At 55.1% G+C, this 14,414-nt stretch overlaps 4 protein-coding genes across 4 annotated transcripts; 1 reads left to right on the forward strand and 3 right to left on the reverse strand.

The window, feature by feature from the left end:
* Positions 1-157: 157 nt before the first annotated feature.
* COL26b_003563 (uncharacterized protein) lies at positions 158-2,005 on the reverse strand (the record flags this gene model as incomplete). The annotated part of the gene is made up of 4 exons (XM_053176458.1): positions 158-542; positions 595-1,697; positions 1,755-1,882; positions 1,957-2,005. The coding sequence occupies 4 exons, from the start codon at positions 2,003-2,005 to the stop codon at positions 158-160; spliced, it is 1,665 nt and encodes a 554-aa protein (XP_053039545.1).
* Positions 2,006-3,105: 1,100 nt separating this feature from the next.
* Positions 3,106-4,409, reverse strand: COL26b_003564 (uncharacterized protein; the record flags this gene model as incomplete). The annotated part of the gene is made up of 3 exons (XM_053176459.1): positions 3,106-4,100; positions 4,155-4,325; positions 4,379-4,409. The coding sequence occupies 3 exons, from the start codon at positions 4,407-4,409 to the stop codon at positions 3,106-3,108; spliced, it is 1,197 nt and encodes a 398-aa protein (XP_053039546.1).
* Positions 4,410-10,393: 5,984 nt separating this feature from the next.
* On the forward strand, positions 10,394-11,477 carry COL26b_003565 (uncharacterized protein; the record flags this gene model as incomplete). The annotated part of the gene is made up of 3 exons (XM_053176460.1): positions 10,394-10,729; positions 10,784-11,021; positions 11,074-11,477. 3 exons carry the CDS (start codon positions 10,394-10,396, stop codon positions 11,475-11,477), a joined length of 978 nt encoding a protein of 325 aa, XP_053039547.1.
* A 1,775-nt stretch (positions 11,478-13,252) lies between these two features.
* Positions 13,253-13,888, reverse strand: COL26b_003566 (uncharacterized protein; the record flags this gene model as incomplete). The annotated part of the gene is made up of 3 exons (XM_053176461.1): positions 13,253-13,302; positions 13,449-13,533; positions 13,826-13,888. The coding sequence occupies 3 exons, from the start codon at positions 13,886-13,888 to the stop codon at positions 13,253-13,255; spliced, it is 198 nt and encodes a 65-aa protein (XP_053039548.1).
* Between the last annotated feature and the right edge of the window lie 526 nt (positions 13,889-14,414).

Genomic DNA, 14,414 nt, shown 5'->3' on the forward strand with positions numbered 1-14,414 from the left:
TAACATGTGTATAACATGCCGGCTGCCTGGATATCGTCACAGCGCGGCGGTATGCATTTCGTGAGAAACACGCTGAGTTTCTCGATACCCAAAAGAAGCCCCGCTTGCCCGTCTCTCGTCACTCGCGAGACGACTGACCGTACCACGATGACGGCCTCTATCCGCCGCGAGTGTCAGGCCTCGTTGCCGCGCTGCTGGCGCTGTCTTTGCGGTCTCGCGGCGCTCCAGCCTGGTCTAGGCCCTCTTCTGCGCTGCGCTCCAGGAAGCCAGCCCACAGGTCGGCGAGCGACTCCTTGTTGGCTGACGTGGGCGTATCCGAGAAGAACTCTGCGCTGAGGGATGGCGTGCTCGGCGTGCGGTGGAAGGGGGAAGCTGGCAAGCGCAGGCTGTTTGTCGAGGTGCCGGGCCGAGCGAGCCCGGCTTGCTCGCGCTGCTCGTCGTTCCAGTTGAGATAGCCGGCCATGACTTGCAGGATCTGGAAGCGCTTGGGGTCTCCGCGGTCCAAAGTGAGGAAGTGGAGCATGTGATTCGTGACGACTTGTCTAAGGCAGAATTAGTAGGCTGTAATGGCGAAGGCTGGTGAATGCAACATACCTATCAACATTATCTTCAGGTTTCGTCTTCTTCAGGTAGCGGAGGGCCTTTGTGAGATGGTCATTGAGTACAATGGCCTCGTGTCGCAGCTTGCCGATGAGAAGGTTCTTCTCCTTGACCTCCTTTTCGAACGGCGCTGTCCGCTCAAGCTCCTTGGTGAGGTTATCCTTGGCGGTCTCGGCCTCCGTGGCTCTGGCGTCCGCATCTTGGACCAGCTTCTTCAGGGCCTGGAGCTGCTCCTCTGACGTCTCGACCATCTCGCGCAGCTCCTTCTTCCGCGCTTCTTGGATCTCGCGCAACGCCTTCTGCAAGTTGTCGATAACCTGCGACTGGTGATCTCGCTCGGATGCGGCGCTCTCGTAGCCCTCTCTAAGGCTGTGAATCTGCTCCTCCAGTTCCGATACCTTCTCTACTAGGCTCTCCTTGACGGATCGTTCCTCCATGGCGATGACTTCCCATTCGCCCATTGCATTTGTCGTTGTTTCCACCTCCTCCTTCAGGCTAGCCACCACTCGTGTCAGCTCTTCTCGCTCCTTCACCCAGTTTTGCTGAGACAAATTGCTGCGGCTGCGCAGGCTGTTCGCCTCGCGCGAGGTATCCTGCAGCTCCTCCTTGAGCTTAGCAAGCTCATCTTCAGATGCTCTCGAGCCATTCTGCAGCTCTTCGTTCTGCGCCTCGAGCTCTTCGATTCGCTCTTTGGCCTCTTCGAGTTCGGCTCGATCGCGCTTCAGACGTTCGCCGAGTGTCGACTTGAGGTGATTGACACGTTCCAACAGGCTTTGGTACTGCTCCTCCGCCTGCTCCTTGGCCGATGACGTCTCCTCCAGCTCAGTCTTGAGATTTGAGATGGTTTCATCGTGCGTTCCTTGAATTGTCTCCAGCTGCTTCCTCAGTGTCTCGACCTCTGTTCGTAGTGCCTCTCTTTCCTTTGTGAGGGCGTCTAGTTTCGCGGTGGCATCTCCCCCAGCTCCCGGTTCGTCTGTCGGCTTCTCTATCGGCGGGTTCGCATGTCCATTACTCGTCGGCCTCTCGGTATGGCCATTGGCCGTTGTGTCCTTGTCTGCGGTCTGGTCAGGGCTGGACTCTTCCGTGGGTGCGGCGTCCTGCAACAGCAGTCAGATCAACTAGGCTAGAAAGGCAACGACACAAGGGAGTATCACCTGCACCGGGGTCTCCGGCTCATCATCGCCATCCTCGGCAGCGTCGCGTTGCGGGGTAGTGCTGTCGGTTTCTATCGGTTCCTTGGGCTTGTTTGCATTCTTCTTCTTCTTGTTGTTCTTCTTTTTCCCTAGAAGCGTGGCCAGACAGGTTAGCGCTGCGATCGCATCATTTGCCTCCGAGGGGTGGATTCAATCGGCGAACCTGAAGATGCGTTTTGGACCGGGTCACTAGAGGGAGCGGCGGCCGACATATTGGCTTCTCAAATGCATCGGAAGGTGCGCAGAGCCCTTTGAGCTGGTATACGCTGGGTGGAATGGGCTATTTCTTCGAGGTTCGTCGGGAGGTTGCAAGATGTCTAGTTTGGCATCGGGCGGGTTGGTATGTACTTACACCACGTAAGCTAGGTTCGCAAATTAGCGAGCGTGTTCACTTCACACGCGGAAGGTACTGCCCCCCCCGGTCCCCCACACTGGTCGGAAAGCTCCACTAAAAGCACCGATAACGATAAGTATTAGCTAAGGACAGCGCGTCTAGCGCCAACCGTTTGCTGAGCACTAACGGTTTTTCTCTCAAGTCTCAATTGAAACGTGCTTCGCTCGATAGGGTCTTTGAGTTATTTCTTTGTGAATCAGTAGGTTTGACTGCTTTTCCCTTCGAGTAATCTAAGTTGACTTGTAACTTATACAGTGTCCTGGCATTGTATCAGAACAGGATCGATAGATGAAACGACGGCCTCGACAATTGGTCAACTGACCAACACGAATCACACCTTGGTCTCGCAGTCTGACATTGACTTTAAATGGCTTTCTGCAAATGAGGTAACCAATGTTATTCTTCAGTTAAATTCCCGTACTTGGTCACATGAGATAATACAAGCAATTACGAAATGCATGGCGCAGATGACTGAGAGATACGACCCTGCTTTACGAGGTGCATCGGTGACTGGCGACCACAAACAGGTTGGCGCGCCGACAGCTGCGACGATGGACCCATTGCGGTTGCTGACTCAGCGTTATCTTATCAGCTGCAAGACCTTCAAGAGGCTCTGCTTCGTGACGAAAATTTCCATCTCTTCTTCTCTTCTTCACATATTTTACCCTTCGCTGACATAATTCTTGATCGAGCCCATTTAATCAATGACTTGGTCTTTTTTGACGCTGAAGCAGAGTAGATTCGCCTTTTATAATCCCGGCGCTTGCCCCAATTTGAATGGGTGCGACGGGTTCGCTATGCGCGTACACATCCCAGTGATTACCCTTTTTTGATGGACTCCCCAAGCATTAAATGCAGCAGAAATATGCTGAACAACTTTTCAAACAACACTCGTGACGCGGGACATCATGAAGGAGTTTAGTTCTTGGACTTTCTCCTGCCGCCCTTCTTCGCCTTTGCCTTGGTCTTGGGCGTCTCCGCTGCCTCTTCCTCCGCCGCAGGGGCAGCCTCCTCCTCAGCAGGCTTCTCCTCAGCCGGTGCTGCCTCAATGGCCTTGGGCTCCTCGGGAGCGTCGATAGCCATAGGCTCAGGCGGCGGCGCGACGGCCTTCTTCAGGTTGGGGGTGTCGAATTCGTATCCGATCGCCTTGAGCTTCTTAGCACGCTCCTCGCGCTTCTTCTCCTCCCTAGAGACTTTCTGGGCCCAAGTCGACTCCGTTCTCTTCTTCGCGACCTCGTTGGCAGCCATCTTGTTCCATGGGATCTTCTTGAAGCGCTTGTTGGCACCCTTCCACAGGTTCTCGTGCAGCGACTCCTTGGGGACGGTCTTGACCTTGAGGATGTGGCCGAACAACAGGTAGCTGTCCATGGTCTTCGCGACAATCTGGGCGGTGCTCTCCTCGGCGAACTCAATGAAAGCCCAGTGCTTGCTTGCGCCCGTCTTCTTGTTGCGGGCGAGTCTCAGCCTGTTAATCTTGCCAAACTGAGAGAAGTAGCCCTTCAACTCGTGCTCGTAGAAACCATGGGGCAGTCTCGAGATGAAAACCACGCCGGGCTCCTCGCTTGATCCTCCAATGGACTTCTTCTGCTTCTTGCTGATCTTGGGGATCGTTCCCACGTCCTGGCCTTCCTTGAAGAGGGTTCCGTCAGCCTCGGGCGCGTCCTCCGGGTCCAACCCAGCCGCGAGTGCCTGGATGTCGGCATCGATCTCCTCGTCAGAGTCGCCGCCATCCTCGACAGGAATAACAGAAGTCTCGGCCTCCTCCTCGACGACCTCGGTGGTCTCGGGCTCAGGCTCTGGCTCTTCAGCGGGCTCGGGCTTGGCAGCAGCCTTCTTGAATTTCGGGGTGGTCTTGGGGGTGGCCTTCGCGGGCTTCTGCTTCTTCGCGGCGACGGGCGAGGCCTCCTCGGGGGCTGGAGAACTGGTTGTTAGCCAATGCGCGAAAGAATACCGACGATGTTCTATACCTTTGCGCTTGGGAGTGGCCTTCTTCTCAACCTTCTCGACCTTCTCGGCCTTGGCCTTCTCAGCCTTGGCCTTCTCAGCCTTGGCCTTCGTGGGCGCAGGTTCGGTCTTCTCGACCTTCTCGGCCTTGGTGACCTTCTTGGCCGCAGGCGCGTTCTCGGCCGCAGTGACCGCTGTACTAATGTAAGAGTTTGAAGTTTGAGGTCGCGGAGAGATTATAACTCACATCTGGTTCTCTTCCTCAACTCGGGGGCCATATTTGTGACTGGTTGGAGATGCTGTTGAGTGTAGACAAATCGGTGGCACCAGCGATCGAGTACCTATCGCAAGAACGAAAAAATAAAAATTTCCTGGATTCTGCCACGCAGATACGGGGGCGGTGAAGCTAGCACCCCGCTGGCACGGTGCCCCGGGCTGTTCTGGCCAGGGACCTTTTAGCGGGGCATCGGTGCTGAAGGAGCGACGAATCCGACAGCTCTCAGCACCGCGACGCGCTAAGCTTAACTCTTAAGGAGCTCGCTCAATCGCTGTGCAGGTTGTCGTTCGAAAGACCATTTCGGTTCCTGTCAATGAGCCGCAACAACTTCGTCATCTTCAACAACACATCTCAATTCAGGTGAATCTTCCTTCGCTTTACCCGGACTGCTCGCCTAAGTGCTCCCGTCAGTATACGGTCTGTTGCTGACAACGCCCAAGAAGTAAAACACCTGATCTCACCTAGCATCTCCGTTGTTTAGCCCCAGTTCCGTAGCAGCAGACGAAGGTGACGTCCGCGCCTTTAGACTCAACTTGCCGACGAACAAAAGCGATTGAGCGCAATTGCAGCACCAAAGAGGAACCTGTCCAGGAAACCAGAATAACCTCATTCCTTGCATCAATCGCACGGCTTCGACAGGAACCGCTCGGTCCACACACACACTCACCTCTCAAACTCACTTTATCTACTCAACACCGTCAGCCAGGCCTTGATCCTTGCCTCTGGCACTTGAACAGTCGAGGACAGACCAAAGGCTCGACCTGCACTGCCTTCATTTCCCCAATTTTCCCAGACACGTGCTTCTCCGTCATTGAGACTGCTCCTACACAGCAACCAAGATGCCTAGCAACGACATGGATATGACGCATGCTGAAATTTGGGACGATTCTGCCCTCATAGACTCTTGGAATGAGGCTCTGAACGAGTACAAGGTGAGAGCCCCCCGTCTGAGCCAGGAGAACATCCCCACGAGTGTCAGCGGCTGATCGTCTGGGCAGAAGTATCACAGCATCCACGCGAAGGGAGGCAGACTCGAAGACGTCGATCTTCAGGAGACCTCCGAATCCCAGTATGACCAGACTCTCCTCCATATTTATGAAATACCAAGATCATTTCTGACATTCCATGATCTCCTAGGACCCATAAGACCGGCGACTCAGAAACGAAAGCGGTCGATCAGGCTGAGATCGTGGACGACGGAGAGGTAGCCCACGAAACGAAAGGGGCGGGCGGCAGCACGGATGTAAAACAACCCATTCACCCCAGAGGAAATCCAGGCAGATCAGAAAAGCTTGGCATCCATCTGTCCTGCATCTTGTTCGCTTCCGCTGACGCATTCCTTGCCCGCTCCAGGTTCAGTCCAAAGTTGGCGCGCCCATCGCAAAGCCTATCTCGGGCAGCAGCGGCAGCGTCCCAAGTCCTGCGACAATGGGCCCGCAAGGTCTACTTGGCTCAGGTATGTGTAATGAATGCCCTGCGTACTCGGAATGTTGAGGCTGCAATCTGCCCAGTGCCGCTCCCGTTCTGCCAAAGGATGAAAGAAGCCGTGACTAACCAGGACGCCCTTGTGGTTTTGATCTGCAGTGCAAGACGAAGGACTGAAGAGACTACTGATGTCTTGGTACTACGCCGGATACTACACTGGCCTTTACGAAGGCCAGCAGCAGCAACAGCAGCAGACACAAGAGCCGCGACAATGAGGCTGAGTTGACTCCTTTGAGCTGGGTTAAGGAAGACAGGGTGGTGTGGGGAATGGGGTGAGGTCGACCGTCCTGAGAAGCGGCTGCGCGAGAGTTTATCTGATCGACGTGCGGGAGGACGAGTCTGTAACACGATCTGTTCCATCATCCGATGATGCAACGGCGCCACACCGTTCCTTGTCTGAGGTTCGCCATGGCATGTGTCACGAACGACAGGAGCGCAGGCTTTTCGGTCAGCAGCGCTCTGATTCGCCATTTTATCCGTTCTTCTGCAGTCGCAGCGCCCAGATGGTCGGTCTTGGGACGGAGGAATTCTTTTGGTTGTCCAAGTCGGGGTCGGGCGAACTTGGGCTGGCGGGTCCTTCGAGAGCCCCAATGCAACCATGCAAACCTCGTGGCTGCTGCGACAAAATTTAGCAATTAGCGCGCTCTTGTCCTCTCGCCCAAGAGTTCGTTTTGTTTCACTGTGGACGGGTCTAGGCTTGGTCAATCTTCTCCTCTCCGCACTGCAGCAGGAGGGAAAAAAGACCCATGTCCCCATTTCGTCAAAGTGTACATTTACGCGCTTCTGCAAGCCAAGTTGTAAGACGCATGGGGGTCAAGGCGGAGCAAGATCCGAAAGGAGCCTTAACAGCGCGGGATAGCGGGATAGAAGAGATGACACTACTAGTGCCAACCTACCTTAGGTAGCCGAGATGGCCTCGTGTGTCGTGGGAGATATTAACGATAGGGAGGTCTTAGTTGACATATTGGTTGGTTCATTGCCGTAGTAATTGGAATATTGGAGCCGGGCCTCAAGCCGGACTTGGAAAGAAACGTGGAGTTGCAGTGTCCACCGATCTCCTCGGGCTCGCGATTGAAGGCCCGTCAGGCTGTTTAGCGAGGTCTACATGTTTCCGAGGAAATCAGAACAGATTGCAGCGACTTTCTTGAGCGCAAAGGCTTCATGCGGCCTGCAAGCCCTTTGCGCATCCTGGCGCCATACGTACGTGACATGCTCGGCAACCCATGCGTCCCAGCGGCTGTCTGTTGGGCCGGCTACCCGTCAATCTGCACAACGAGCATGGTGATCCTCCGGTCCGGAGATACTCATCACTTTACGCGTGGATGGCATGCAGTGCAGTGGTCGAGTCGTTCGACGCGCGGGCTCGGATCCAGCGGATCGAGGTTTGACAGGAGGAGGGCCGCGGTGCCGTTTCCCTTCGGTCGATCCCCGAGCGACGAGATGCGACAACGCTACCAACATCAGGTTTAATGACAGGAAGACCTCCAAGTGCTGCTGCTGGAGGATGCCAGCAACGGGTGAGAGGGAGAAGGCTGAACCGGACGTCGCATTACAGGCTATCTCATTCTCGCTGGCGCGCGACCAAGGAATGACAAGACGATGGCAGTGCTGGAAGAGAAATAAGCCGATGTCTAGCGCCCGATGGCCTTGTGTCAGGTCCTGGTTCAGTCTCTGGTTGGGCAAACGGTGGCAGCAGGGCGTTAATGGTAGCAGTGGGCAGCCAAGTCGGTGTTGAGACTGGACGAGCAGGGTCCATGGATTTTTTGGAATTAGTCTGCTAATAAGAGTTGCTCAGAGTTGGGATGGGGTGGTTTGCGGTTACAGCGTGTGGCTGCTGACAAGGGCGGGTAGATGAGCAAAGTTGAGTGGACAGGAGCACTGAGCACGCAGGGCAGGGACTCTGCTAAGACTATGGATGACGACGGAGGGGCGGCTGGGCTGGACTGGATTGGATCGGTCTCGTCTCGTTTTGTTCTCCATCACACACGAGGTCTTGGGTATTTCTTGGTGTTGTGGGCCGGGAAGACTCGCCCGCGGTCAGAGGACGTGGAGCGGATGGAGCACTGCAATGGTTGTACCCCCAACGGGCGAGAGTCTAGAGAGAATGTGGCAGAGAAGGGGATAGGGAGAGACAGAGACAGTGAGATGGGGGGGAGGCGGGCTTGTTTCACAGTCTTCAGTGGCCGTTTGAGGCGGCTGCACGCCCAGCATGTACATCGAACGCAGACACGGCTCCGCCTGGCAAGCCGTGCCGACTCATGCGGATTAAGGTACGAATAGGCATTGGCTGGAGAGAGGGTGCAGTCGAAGGGAACACCGCTCATACTCTGTGAGGTTCAGAGAAGCCGAAAACCGAGAACGACTGGGAGGAGGGGTGATGCAGACTCAGTAAGGTAAGGTACAGATGCAGGGACGATGGGGACGGAGATAGAGACTCAAGGGGACGGATGCGCTTGGCGGGTTGGGGTTGTTGAAAGGCGGGCACGTGTATAACAGAAAAGGATACGTATCGCAGCCTAAAAAGAGACGGGTTCCCAGAGAACAGGAGACGGGACACCTCAATGATGTCTAAGGTTGTAAGGTTGAAGAAAGAGTTGGGTTGGATTGGATGCAGGGCTCCGTACCTGCAGGAACAACGGCGCAAAGGGGGGGTGGGGGGGAGGACGCCATCCCGTGGCTCCGGCAGCTAAAATGCCAGTTCAGGGGGTCCAACCACCTTAATTGGCCGCAATAAGGTTTAGCACCCCCCGAGACAGCGGGTGCGTTAATTTACAGAGGGCAACAAGCCTTGCCCGGGGCATTTTGGCTCTCGGGGGAGGGTCCAACGTCGCGGTTCTGGCTGTCCATTGGGCGATTAATCTAAATCGTTGGTTTTCTGTCTCTGATCAGCTGGCACTAGCATACTATACTCAGATTCAGTGATGCTTGGCCAACAACACCTACATGTACAACAATCAAATCGACTACATGTCATCAGAACACCAGTCACACTGACAGCCATCCAAACTCTCTCCCAATGCAACAAGCTTCCGTTCTCAAGACAGACAGACACAAGAGGCCGCCCAGCCCAGCGTAACGACGAACGTGACATGCAAAACCATTGGGGTGCACCTCGCTTGGGGTCCGAGCGACTACCGTCTTGGGAAGGGCAGCCAGGGGCCCCTTAGCGAGATGCCAAAACGCGACTCGAGACGAATCTGTCACAGCTTCCACCTCCCTCACCGCGCTAGTCCGCAGCCTGTGTGGTGCATCCGACTTTTCCATCTCTCACTGTTACTATCCGTACCTACCTTACCCTCAACTGCTCGTCTACTCAGTACCTGCTGCTGATGCTGTCAATTCTCTATCCAGCTATCGCCGATGCAGCGACACCCTGGCTTGGAACCAACTGCATCAGAAGCACCCACCTCCCCGTGCCACACACACACCTACCTCACACTGCTCTACATGCAGTCACTTACATCAGAAACAGGCGTCTATTGGTCCATTGGCCCGCTGGCAGCATCATCGTCCCTCCTCGTCGTGAGAAGTCTCTGCTTCCATCCGTCATCCATCCGTTCCCACCCCCTGGTTCCTCCCAACCCTTTACCCCTACCAACACCCCCTCTGCTACCACCCACCCAAACCCCACCCATCTCGTCTTGGCTTTTCTTCTTTATTTGCACCAAGCTTGGGATGGCAATGCCGCTGTGGGCCTGTGCTTCGTGTGCTTAATCGGACGCTGCATCCCCGAGCAACGAACCGCCCCTCGACGCCCTCACTACCACGCCGTTTGATCCTGGCTCGCCGACCTTAATGGGTACCTTCTCCATCATCGTTGCCATCCCCTCCTCCTCTGTGACCTTCCCCCTCCCCCCTGAGCCCAGAGTAAGGACCCCCGGGCGCCTTGCTTGGCTTGCGCTTGGCCTAGCGCTCCAAGGCAAGCCTGCCCCAATGACTCCAGGACGGGCTGGCGGAAGATTTTCTCGTCCTGTTTCGTCGAGGTCGATGTTGGGGCCGGGAAGGGGCTGTCCCATGTCCTGTGGATGACCTAGCACACTGGGGCCACTAAACGAGAGAGAGCGAGAGAGAGACATGGGATAACGAACGGATAATGCGACATGGCTCGCGCCCATCCATGCCGCAGAGCCCACGACGACTCGCCTCGATTTAAGCTCTCCCACTTCCCCCGATCCTCGTCGTCTGAGAGGTTTCTGTTTCTTCCTCCCCATCTCTTCTTCATCCGCCGAGTGTCTTCACACATTCTTTTTTGAGCTTTCGTTCTCTTCCGGTTCCGTGTTCAATCTCCTTCGTCACGAGCAGGCCCTCGCCATCCAGCGTTAACTAAACCCTTTTATTCCTCCTTTATAACTCGACGGGCTCCAGCAGTCTCGCAATACCAACAAATCTTCCGAGAAGAGAAATTAAAAAAAAGAAAAGAGAAGGAACAAGGGTCGTGTCTTGTTCAACAACAATAAGAAAGGTCTCCCTAATCGACGACAACACCATCCAACCGTCAAGATGAAGTTCTCCGCCGTACTAGCTCTCTCCGCCGCCGCGCTGGCCTCCGCCCGATCCGCTCGCAACACCTACCCCGTTCGTCGCGATGGTCACAAGAAGTCTGCTTCCTCCGCAGAAATCGCCAAGGCTCTCCCCGCTGGCATGACAGGATTCGGAGTTTCCAACAGCCAGGTCACCGAAGTTATCATCATCTGGGCGAACCCCGGTGCTGGCGCGCCTACGATCAACATCAACCCTCCCGCCGGCGGCGCTGCTGCTCCCCCCGCCGCCGCGCCCCCCGCGGCTGCTCCTCCCGCCACTCCTCCTCAGCCTCCTGCTGCTGCCCAGACTCACAACGTAAGTTTGCAAAGTCGAATCTCGTGAGATACACGTCGTTGACTCTGGTTATAGGTTATGGTCGGTGGTGCCGCTGGTCTCGTCTTCGTTCCCGATCAGATCAAGGCTGCCGTTGGTGACATGGTTGTCTTCACTTTCATGAGCCAGAACCACACCGCTACGCAGTCCTCCTTCGCGAAGCCTTGCGATCCCCTCGCCGGTGGTATGAACTCTGGCTTCATGGCCAACCCCAACAACACCGTCAGCCCGCCTCCCCAGGTTGCCATGCAAGTCATGGTCTCTGACCCCTTGTGTAAGTCTATTTGCTCACATCTTACCTCCGTCTCAACTAACACGTCTCAAAGGGTTCTACTGCGCTCAAGCCAACCACTGCGGCAAGGGCATGACCTTCTCCATCAACCCCACCGCCGAGAAGTCCCAGGCCTTGTTCCAGTCTATGGCTATCCAGCAGAAGGGCAACGGAGCTCCCAGCGCCATCGTCGGCGGCACTCCCCCGGCTGCCGCTCCCGCTGCCTCTGCTCCCGCTGCCTCCGCGCCCGCCGCTGCGCCCCCTGCCGCTGCTCCTGCCGCTCCCGCCGCTCCTGCTGCCGGCGGTGCCGTTACCCCCGGCACTGGCCAGATCAACGGCGCCGGTGCTTGCGTCTGCGCCGTCACCTGCTCAGCTGGCTCTTTCCCCGCGGCCGCACAAGGCGTTGGTGCTTTCGGCGGCATGGCAGGCTCTCTCCCCATGAACATGATGGAGGCTTAAAGGATAGACGGAGGAATAGACACCTAGTCGTGCACTCCCCCGCTTCCTTAGTAGTCCTATTATATTCATACCAAATCCGGGAAAGATTTAACCTGTTTTATTACCCACTCCGCTGGGAACGATACCACATATCCGGAGTTGTTACACATTAGGGGGCTTCACGACCTTTTTTTTTTCTCTTTTTCTTTTTTTTTTTTTTTCTCATCACATGTAGATTTCTCTTTTGTTGGTTGTGGAAGACGGAAGTACAAAAAAGAGCAGGATATAGTCCATTAGCTTCGATTGGCCTGGAAGGTCGTCGAGGCGGATTTGAACTCTTTTGTTGTTTTGGGGGAAGCCCGCCCCGTCGTTGGTCGCCGCTCAGCTCCAAAAGGCTGGACAGTGGACGAAAGGCAAAGGAAGGAAGCCAGGAGGGGTTTAGGGGATAATTACAGAGTATGACTGGTTCGTATTTCCTGGATGGAAAACCGTTTTTTGTTTTCGCAACCACTTAATAGGAATCAATAAATGGATGATGAATGATCACGCTCAAAACATTGGGTCCTTTTTTCCTCACTCGCTGATGTTGTGCAAGCCAGCGTTGAAGACAGATTACGAGTCAATAATCAACTAGGATCACTGCCAACTGGAGATGAAGGGGTCATGGAAGGAAGAAGATCCGAGATGTTCTGCAACGACTGGCGAGGTTTGATCGGCCATCAATGTGTGTGGCCCGGGCTGGGTCCGCGGAGGACCGCAAGACAGGAAAAAAAGAGCGGAGGAGCCGTGTTTCCCGGTTGTCTCCTCCGAAATGATTCAAAGAGCATGACCTACCTACCTACCTTTACTTTGTGGGCGGATGTCGGTGCCGTTTAGGGGGCCCGTGTTTGCTTCAGGTGAAATATTCCTGATCGTCTCAATTCGTTGTTTGAATCTGAACGTGCGATGCTGACCAGCCGACTGATACTTGACAGCTGTATCGCCGGTTTCGCGTGGTTGCAGACAGAGCGCACGTAGCTAGATTCAGAACTGCTACAAAAAGGAATGGAAAAAAGGCTTCAAAAAGGGATTCGAGCCCATAGGCTCCAGCGCCGGATAAGCATGATCTCTGTGTGTTTCAGCTGGTATAACTGCTGTACCAGTACTGGGCATATTCACGGTCATTTATTCCGGGCGCTGTTGCTGAGGCTGGGACGTGAGATGCTTAAGTATGTACCTGAGATTTCTCACCAATGTTCTCACCTCGCCTTCCTGCCTGGCACACGGGCCACCTCTCAAGTCAAGGACACGACGCACAAGCGGGAGATTGAGTGATGGAGAGAGAGAGGCCAAAAGAGCAGGCAAGTCCCCCGTATTTTGAAGTTTGGTAGGTACTGTGTGTTGAATGTAGTTTGTGTGTGTGTGAATATCCGCCTAAAGCACGCCGAATGCACCTCCGTCGCCACCGCCCCTGTAAAGACGCCCATGAATTCCGTTTGCAAGTCGTAGTTGATGATTGTTAGTGTGAGTGTGTATTTGTGTGGTTCAGCAGCCTGTTCCTTCTCCCCTTTTCTCTCTCACAATAGCACATCTCTTGGGTGAACCCTGACGATAAGGTCGATACCCGTCTTCCCGAACGATCGTCAAGACATGAAGCTGACTCATCTCACATGCCTTTTTGGGGCAGGTTGAGGCGAGAGATGAGCTTTGCATGTTTGATGAGCCGGCCCAGGAAGACAAATGCGTCAGGTTCAAGAGAAGGATATGGCGAGAGGAGCCGGGCGATCAAAAAAACTGCCGTTTTCCTCTGCTAAGATTTACTTCTTCCCGCCGCCCCCGGCAGCAGCAGCCGCCTTCTTGGCCTCAGCTGTGATGACATGGTCAGCATATCGTCTGTTCAATATATTCGGCCCCGGTCACACAAGTGAATGGTCACCGTCGTCGCAGAGACCCCCAAGATTCTGCCCACCAGAATAAAAGGGGCGGGCGGTGGAAGAGGTGGGTAAGACTTACATGCGGCCTGCTTCTGCCTCATGATGTCGGCAGCGCTCTCCTTGGCGCGCGCAAACTCGGTGCCGCTCATGGTGTTCTTCGTCTTCTGTTGCGTGGGGAAAAAAGACTACGCATCAGCATTCTGTTGCACTTCTTTTACCGGCTAACATCGCGATCCCTTTTCGCTCACTCATCCATCCACACGGCGAATCAGCTCCAGAAGCCGTCGAGGTCCTCAGCGGAAAACACTTTTGAGAATGGAACGTTCATTCCTCTTACGAGCGCTGGAGCTGATTCAACCGGATCGGATCGGGTGTGGTGAGCAAGTCGGGTGATCGTCGTAAAGCCAACCGGCCGACCGCGAAACGTAAACACGCCCCCAGAAAAAAAGTACTCACCGCTCCGGCAGCCTTCTTCTGGGCCGCCTCACGGGCCTTGTCGCGCTGGTTGCCGCGGGTCATTTTGTCGAAATGAAATTATAGGCGTACGCTGGGAAATGCGAAAAGGATGTTGCAGTGGTGCTGCGTAGAATAGTCTGTCGTGTTCGCTGACAAGAGGGAAAAAGAAGAAAAGAAAATCAAAAAGGAGGCCTGCGCTGCGGTCTGGCCTTTTTTTTTTTCCCTCCCCCCAAGGTGCTGGCTGGCCCGCGCCCGACCAACGAAGGTTGCCGCAAAACAGTGAGGCTGTGCCCACTTCCCACGGCGTCAGCCGCCTGCCTTCACTGAAAAGAGTGTCCGTCCAGCGCGGTCACTGTTCTGGAACGCACTGCCCGTGCCGTGGGGGAGGGAGGGGGTTCGTGGGTTTGGCCAATCAGAGGGCATCTTGGTGGAGTTTGTTTCCAGTGTCGCTTCACATGCTCCACTCTTCGGATCCTTACCTTCCCCGTCTCATCGGGTCAACGTGGTCCAGCCACGACTGCAGACATCGTGATAGGCGCCAAAAATAAACGCTTCTATTCACGGATTCTGGGCAAAGTCACACATCACG

This window comes from Colletotrichum chrysophilum (genome assembly GCF_026319265.1).
Source record: "Colletotrichum chrysophilum strain AFK26 chromosome Unknown scaffold_20, whole genome shotgun sequence".
NCBI lineage: Eukaryota > Fungi > Ascomycota > Sordariomycetes > Glomerellales > Glomerellaceae > Colletotrichum > Colletotrichum chrysophilum.